Genomic DNA, 8,879 nt, shown 5'->3' with positions numbered 1-8,879 from the left:
GGAGGGATGATGGTATTGGTGACAGAGAAAGGAGATGGTGTTGGCTGATGGAGATGATGCGGTAGGTGGAGGAAGGGATCTTGCAGAATAGTGATGGGGCAGTAAGGAATGGCCAGTGGGGATCAGCTCCCCCCATATCGGGGCTCAGGCTACAGAGGTGCAGTTAGTGATACACAGCGGGTCATGCCGGGGAAACAGCAGCTGCTGGTGCGGGGATGAGGAGCCGGTGACCGGTGCTGCTGCATACGCCGATCCCGATCAGGCTGCCGGCTCCCGCTACTGTCTGTCCTCTCCCCGCTGCTGTGACGCCGGTAGGCGTCGGCTCTCCGACAGGACACCCTCCTGCAAAGCCGGGGCCAGGCTGGGCTCATTACGTCACATCCGGAGTGGCCATCTTTCTGCTAGGGCTAACGGATTGTGCGGGTCGGTGCCCGGGGAACTGCCCGTGACCCGCCGCCGCTATGTCAGACTTTGACAGCAACCCGTTCGCGGATCCGGACCTGAACAACCCGTTCAAGGTGAGCTGGGGGCGAGCGCCCTGTACCTGCATGCTGTGTGTGGCATCAGCACGGGTGTGTGTGTGTGTGTGTGTACAGCACCCCTGTATGCAGCTGCTCCTGTCGTGCGTCTGCCTGATGTGCTGTGCCTGGCACTAACCCCGGGCCTGTGTGTCTCGTATGCGCATGCCAGTGTGTGTGTCATCTCAGTAGGGGACCCAAAAATGTGGGATTATGAATTTTTGGATAAAGGATCCTCAATCTGTACCTATAGCTCTCAGACCCCTATACATGTCATAGTGCAGAGCCCCATCCATCCCCTGCCCTGTTTATACTGACATGTCATTGTGAGGTTTCCCCACTGGATCAATAGTGAGTCTGCTGGCAGGTTACAGTATTGTCTTAGTAAATATTGCAGTATTGGGATTGCTGCCTGTGTTTGCTCTTCTGTGCTGCCCAGTACACAAATAGAGGAGTATTGTGTGCGCTTTTGAACGTGATTTCACAGGAAATAAGTGACACTATATATTACATACTGTGATTGCCATTGACTTCATTGTCACCTAAGGCATTCTTACACTTCAGCCATCAGGATGTCCTGTAAGCGGTTTCCTCCTCTCTGTCTTGTCTGCGTGTCTGTAGGATACACTCGTGCCTTTTCCGTGTAATACAAAGTTTAATTTTAATAACTGTTTTAGATTAGCAGTACCTAGAATCTCCCGTAATTCATCCGGGGGTCGAGTTTTTAGAGTCATGCAGCTCCGTCTCTGTGGAAATAACTTCCTCACACAGTGTGAGAGGCCCCAACTATAGAATCCTTCAAAAGTAGACTCAAGACTTTCCTTTTTACTCAAGCATTCCCATAATTGTCCCTTTAGTATCTCCATGCTTCTGTATTTTATGAAAATCTGTTCTGTACTTCATTATTTTCTGTACTATATTATGCTATGTATCTGTTAAGCGCCTTGAGTCCTATTGGAGAAAGAGCGCTATATAAATAAAATTATTATTATAAGCAAAATGTGCAGTGACTTGTATATAGGATTAAGGTTATACATAAAGTGCTATCTTATTCCATTGCTGGTCACAAAGGGTTATATAATTCTTATGGTATCACAACAATATGGTTACCAATCTTATCTAATCTATTCTAATAAGATTTTATGGCTATCATCAGTATTTATAGTGCCGGGGCTTTATCACTGGTCATATTGCACCGGCAGTATAGTGTCAGCTGTGCTACACAGTGACCGGCATCACATCCTTCATCACCCACCAGGGAGACATTTTTGACTGTTTGACACCTAAAATGTTAACAGAATATGGTGCTTTGCTTTATCATCTTAACCCTTCCTGGAACCATGACAGAAGCTGGTTGCTACGGGCAACACTACCTTTCCTAGAAAGTTTCTGTACGGAAGTTTTTATACATGTCACCTGTTATCGTTCACTATTGTTCTAAAAATGTAAATCAGAAATATATAATTGCGGTGTCAGTGGTTGCTGGAATTTCTCATCTCTGCGTGCGGGTGCTGCTACCGCCATCATCTCTGCATGCGGGTGCTGCTACCGCCGTCATCTCTGCGTGCGGGTGCTGCTACCGCCGTCATCTCTGCGTGCGGGTGCTGCTACTGCCGTCATCTCTGCGTGCGGGTGCTGCCACCGCCGTCATCTCTGCGTGCGGGTGCTGCCACCGCCGTCATCTCTGCGTGCGGGTGCTGCCACCGCCGTCATCTCTGCGTGCGGGTGCTGCCACCGCCGTCATCTACGTCATCTCTGCCATCCTTGCGTGCGGGTGCTGCCACCACCGTCATCTCTGCGTGCGGGTGCTGCCACCCCCGTCATCTCTGCGTGCGGGTGCTGCCACCCCCGTCTTCTTTGTGCGGGTGCTGCCACCCCCGTCTTCTCTTTGTGCGGGTGCTGCCACCCCCGTCTTCTCTTTGTGCGGGTGCTGCCACCCCCCGTCTTCTCTTTGTGCGGGTGCTGCCACCCCCCGTCTTCTTTGTGCGGGTGCTGCCACCCCCCGTCTTCTCTTTGTGCGGGTGCTGCCACCCCCGTCTTCTCTTTGTGCGGGTGCTGCCACCCCCGTCTTCTCTTTGTATGGGTGCTGCCACTCCTGTCATCTCTTCACGCGGGTGCTGCTACCCCTATCGTCTCTTCACGCGGGTGCTGCTACCTCTATCGTCTCTTCACGCGGGTGCTGCTACCGCTATTGGGGTTCTATTCATGAAGCAGTGAAGAAGTTGCCCATATTAACCAATCTACTTTGAAGTAATATTTATCAAGTGCATTATATAAAATTATACGTAGTAGCTGATTGGTTACCATGGGCAACTTCTCCGCTCTTTTTTTCACTGCTTCATGAATAGACCCCATTATCTCTTCATGGGGATGCTGCCACCACTATTATTTCTTCATCAGTGCTGCTCCATTATCTCATCATGCGGGTGCTGGTACTGTTATCTCTTTAAGCGGGTGCTGTGTTTGTTATTGGGGTCTGTTCATGAAGCACTGAGAAGTGTGGAGAAGTTGCTCATGGCAATCAATCAGCTTTGAAGTTATGTTTATCAAGTGCATTCTATAAAATTATACGTAGTAGCAGATTTTCACTGCTTCATGAATAGACCCTATTATCTCTTCATGCGGGTGCTTCTACTGTTATCTTCTCTATGCAGGGGCTGTGATCACTGCTGCGTCCAGGAATGGCGTTAAAGGGCTGGCTCCACCTCCCATTTTTTTTCTTATAGTATTCCTTGCAGCCGGGACCGGGAGAATCGGGAGCCTGGGGATAAGCATGTGTATGTTTTTATGCTTCAGATTCTGAAATCGAGTAAAAGCTATACACCATATGCTGGTCAGTCTTGCGATCCGCTTGGATCCCAGCGACCATTGTATTCCACCCAATTTATTGTTTGATGAATTGTGTGATCACATCTTCCCATCTGATGGGACGGTGCTACAGATGACGGGCCGTGTAGTTACTTTAAGCACGTAACAATACGTATATTGAGTCGTGTAGTGTGTATGGAAATGCAATACATCATGTTTCATTGCTGAGATGCGTACCCAGCTTAATAGAATGTAAGCTCTCACGAACAGGGTCCTCTTACCTTCATGTGCGTCTCTTTATCTTACTTAAACCATATTTGACGGCACCAAATCCCGCAGTTTCCTGATATTCTGATACAGTTTTTGTGATACTTATTTCTGTGTCTGTACACCCTGTACTTGCCCTATATTGTCTTCAACTGTAAGTCACCGATTTTCTGTTTTGATTATTCATTTTTGTACTCTGTAATTGGGCGCTGCGGATCCCTTGTGGCGCCATATAAATAAAGGATAATAATTCTAGTCACATAGTACTTACATAGTGAAAAGTTCACCAAAGTCTTCAGAACATATTAATATTTAACTTATTCTACATGAGCACTGTACTGTTATTAAACAATTTTTTTTTACATGCAGGTTGGTTATGAAATGTTCTAACAGTCACTATTACGTACTTGCAGTGTGTGTGTGTGTATGTATCTCTATCTATCTAACACACACACACACACACACACACACACACACACACACACACACACGTATATTATCTTTAAGTTAACGTATGGACATGACTCTTGTATAATATCCACTCTTCTCTTAAATGAAGGCAGGCTGTCACAGCTGTAGTTTCTGTCGTGCGGTTGTACTTCCCAGCTAGTCTCTGGTTACATACAGGCCTACATTAACACATTATTAATGATGCTGTCTAATATGGTACAGTGCCACAGAAATTCATCCAGTTCCACATTGTAATGTGTCTTTATGGGTTTTGCTTACAGAAGTCGCGTACAGTGTAAACCAAACCTAAAACTAAGTATCAGGCTTAGTCTAATGGCCCATACACACTAAGCAATATCGTTCACAATCTGAACGATATTGTTCAGTCCTAAATGATATTGCAAAATGTGTATGCATGATCCGACGTACGGTGCGCGCTCCCGTGGGTCACATGCGACTTTGGACTGCATGCAGTCTTGATGAGGCGATATTGTGTGCTTTAGAACTCCAGTGATGTTTCTAGACATCGTTTGTAGTGTGTACACACGATCTAATATGATATCTTATACAATATCATACTGTATTGTATATAATGGGATCGCATAATGGGGGTCATTCCGACCCGCTCGATGCAGTTTTTCGCAGCGCAGCGATCCAGTCGGAACTGCACATGCGCCGGCGCAAGCTAGCCGTCGTTGCCAGCCGTTGTTGCCTAGCGATCGCTTCTGAGGCAGAGGCGGTCGCTGGGTGGGAGAGGGCTGGATGGCGGCGTTAAGCTGCCGTGTAGGGGTGCGCGGTCCGGCCAACACAGGCGTGGCCGTACCGTTGGGGGGGGGCGAGCCGCGGCGGCTGCATGGCATCGCACGCAGCCGCTGCGAGCCGGGGAGCGACGAGTAGCTCCCGGCCAGCACGCTAAAGCAGCGCTGGTCGGGCGCTACTCTTTAAGTGCAAAGGCATCGCCGCTGTGTGATGCCTTTGCACTTCTGCGGGGGGGGGGGGGCGGCGCAGACATACGGGGCAGACTAGCCCTGTGCTGAGCGTCCCCCCGCATGTCAGTGTGAATGATCGGAGCTGTGCTAAATTTAGAACAGCTACGATCAACTTGGAATGACCCCCAATGTGTACATAGCATAAGATTGTGCATACAGTTTCTGTTATGTGTGTGTGTGTGTGTGTGTGTGTGTATATGTGTGTGTATATATATATATATATATATATATATATATATATATATATATATAAAAAATAGGAGTATAGCGCCACGTGTGAGGGGAAAAACACCTAAAAATACAAAATATATATTTATATGTAAAAAACACTCCCTTAAAAATAATAGGGTGTCAGCCGTCCCCTGAAAATTTCAGCATTGGTAATTATATATATATATATATATATATAATATACAATATACACACACACACACACTGCAGAGATGATGCGCCACTCCAATGATTTGCGCATAGAGCATGAATAATACAACGTATCAATGCCTTTTATTCGTTTGGCATTTTCATCAGGTAGTAAAACAAATAATGCAGACATCTTACCTTATAAAGAAGATAGCACCCGGTGTGGCGCCAAAGCCGCAGCGGGACCGCACTCGAGATGGCGTTCTACGGGAGTAAGCCAGACGTCACGTGACTAAACCATCACAATAACAACCAATAACAAAAATACGGAGGCACACAAAAGCTTTCACTGAAAGGCTGGTATTAGTATATTACTAAATCATAAAGTATGATATTAATACAACTAGGTAAATCAGCATTACAAATCAACAAACTGGTTTGAGAATGGCTATCAAAGATGCCTCTTCAGGTTGTACAATAAATGAAGCAAAAAATCGACCAACACTAAAAAGACAATACAAAATCAGAATGGACAATAGATACAATACTACAGATAGATGCAGTTATTGCATAGAATAGTTCATTTCCTACTCGCTACTCCTTAGACCAATGTAGTAAGGGCATATAAGGGACACGGTACTGTAAAATTTAACCATTATTGCCAAGAAGACTGATCCCAGAGTGTTCATTTAAACCTCTGGGAGCTAACGTCCCACGTCGGAAAATCCAACGTGCCTCGCACTGCAATAGTTTGAGGCCACGATTCCCACCTCTCAAAGATAAAGGCACATGGTCGATCATACGATATTTGAGGGTGGTCAAATTGTGCGAAGCCAATGCAAAATGCCTCGCAACTGGCTGATCATTCTTGCCTGTACTCAAAGCGTACTTAATGGATGACCGATGGGCAGCCATTCGTTCTTTAAATGGATGTTCGGTCTTTCCTATGTAGGATAGACCACAGGGGCAGATTATCTGGTAAACTGTGAATTTAGAGTTACAAGTAAGTCTGTGTCGAATATAGAATGTTTTACCCGTATGGGGATGATAAAATACCTCACCTGGAATCAAAAACTTACAGGTAACACAAGTGCAACGGATACAGCCTAACCTCCCCCTATAGATACTGGGTGTTGGCTCAGAAATGTCAGATTCAACTAAAATGTCACGCAAATTGCGGCCACGTTTATAACATGACATGAGCTGCGTGTCAGACAGATTGCAATCGGGATCACATTTAATGATGGGCCATAGTTTCTTAGAAATCTTATTGATAGTCAGACTAGCCGATGTAAATTGTGTGACCCAAGGTAAAATCTTTTTGTTATCAATCTTCGGTTGCAGTAATGACTCTCGCTCAATATTTAAGACCTTAAGTTTGGCTTGTTGTAATAAGCCAAAATCATAACTACGGTCCAAAATTTTTTTAAACAGGATATCAATTTGAGCTTCAGCTAGCTTAATGTCTGATGTAATTATACGTCTAGCCCGAATAAATTGGGAATAGGGAAGTCCTTTGATTAGGGACCTCGGGTGACAACTATTGGATAACAGTAAATTGTTACGGTCTGTTGGCTTGGAATAGAGATCAGTAGAAATAAGCCCCTCTTGGACAGATATAGCCACATCCAAGAAATGAATCTCATAAGGGCTGAAATCAAGAGTAAACTTAACAGGGCTATTGCCAGAGTTATGTAAATTGATATGATTGATCAAATAACTGCTGTCACCTTTCCAAAAAATTAATAAGTCGTTTATGTAACGACAAAAAAAGATAATTCTGTTAGCAATGGAAGCATCACAAAAAAACACAGCCTGCTCTACATCAAACATAAATAGGATTGCATATGAAGGGGCTACCGCCGCCCCCATAGCACAACCAACCAGTTATAGGGAACAACCCATTATACAGAAAGAAGTTACGTGTCAGAACAAACTGTAGAAGAGTCAACACAAAATAAATATCTGGACCATTATATGTAGCCTGCCCATTTAGAAACCGGCCCACAGCTGCCAAACCTAAATCATGCGGTATGACAGTGTATAAGCTGGTTACATCAATGGTGAACATTACAACATCAGGATCCAACCTAGGAAGAGCCAGTAATTTTAACCAACAACGAAGTCGTATCCAACAAATATCTAGGATGGTTCCTAATATACGGTTGCAATACACTATCTAGATACACAGAAATAAATTGAGATAGCCCACCCCGGGCTGCAATGATGGGTCTACCCGGGGGATCAATAACAGATATGTGCAAATCATTGGAGTGCCGCACCATCTCTGCAGTATATTGATTTATTCGTGAGGGCACCCAGTGTACATTTAAGTTAAGTGGCTGGGCCGGACCCCTGCCCGTCGTGTGTATATGTATGTGTGTGCGTGCATGTGTGTGTGTGTGTGTATGTGTGTATATATATGTATATATATTACTACATAATAAAATGCATGTTTCTTCAATATTAATGGGACACATTCGAACCTGCCTTACCTTGGTAATAAAAAGAATCCTTTTATCATTGTTTATTTTATAAGGTGTTGAAGAACTCTGCAATGCCATTTAATTCGTATATATAAAAAATCATACGTAAAAGCAAATCCTATGAAAAACAGGTGGTGGTTTTGCCTTTATTTTACTAAAGATGTCCAGTAAAACATCTGGACATAGTAATTCTGCACAGGGAGTCTCCTTACTGTGAATTTACAGTTATTCAATTGTATACCAGGATTGCCGCTTGCATTCATTAAAATAGAATTACTGTTCTAATTATTATTATTATTATTATTATGTGACTTGAATAATAGTTCTTTAGTATAGTGAGTTCTTTAACTTTATAATCTGAAAGGCCAGTTTCCTGTTTGGGGGAGGGATTTTTTCAAAAGGCAATCTCCCATTCCCTTTACTGGTGATTAAGACAGCATAAGAATGAAGTGGAAGTGTGTTTCCAGCATTGCTCAGATTGTGTCCTCCACCATGCCGGTCTATTTTCTACATAAGGGGGTTGATAAAGAGTTAATACTATACAGCAGTTGTTCCTTTTAGAATATTCCAGACTCAAATACCGTTGTACAGCTGCCTTAGGGGGAAATTTAATTCTTCTTCCCTGCGGCTGCTACTAGATGGCACAGAATGGAGTGATCCAATTGTTGCTCCGTTCGGGTGCAAATAGCCACATACGGGGGTGTGCACATTTCAGCTCACAACCTCCTGGGGTGCAAGCTGAAATGTGCGATGAATTGGCACTCTCACCGTCCAAATGGGAGTTTTCCGGCCAGAGCAGTATTTTACATGGGTTTTGCCACTGCACGGCTAAGTCCATCACTTATGGATGTGCACTCGTCCCAAGGGGGGAAACAAAATTGAATTGCTCTGATGGGTACCCATTTCATTTGCGCACCCACAAGACAATTGCATTCCCCCTTAATGTTATGGGCCTAGAGCAGATACCTTTCACTGCTGTATTTATACAAAGGGATCTTTGT

At 44.6% G+C, this 8,879-nt stretch overlaps 1 protein-coding gene across 1 annotated transcript in view; it reads left to right on the top strand.

The window, feature by feature from the left end:
• The first annotated feature begins 310 nt into the window (after nt 1-310).
• SCAMP1 (secretory carrier membrane protein 1) overlaps nt 311-8,879 on the top strand; it is an 85,070-nt gene continuing 76,501 nt past the window's right edge. Inside the window, exon 1 of the mRNA XM_063963634.1 lies at nt 311-518. Within this exon, the coding sequence (XP_063819704.1) occupies nt 462-518 (57 nt within the window). The 5' untranslated portion in view covers nt 311-461. The remainder of the gene's footprint in view (nt 519-8,879) is intronic.

Source organism: Pseudophryne corroboree, chromosome 1 (genome assembly GCF_028390025.1).
Source record: "Pseudophryne corroboree isolate aPseCor3 chromosome 1, aPseCor3.hap2, whole genome shotgun sequence".
NCBI classification, from domain to species: domain Eukaryota; kingdom Metazoa; phylum Chordata; class Amphibia; order Anura; family Myobatrachidae; genus Pseudophryne; species Pseudophryne corroboree.
This window is presented reverse-complemented; position numbering and strand designations above follow the sequence as displayed.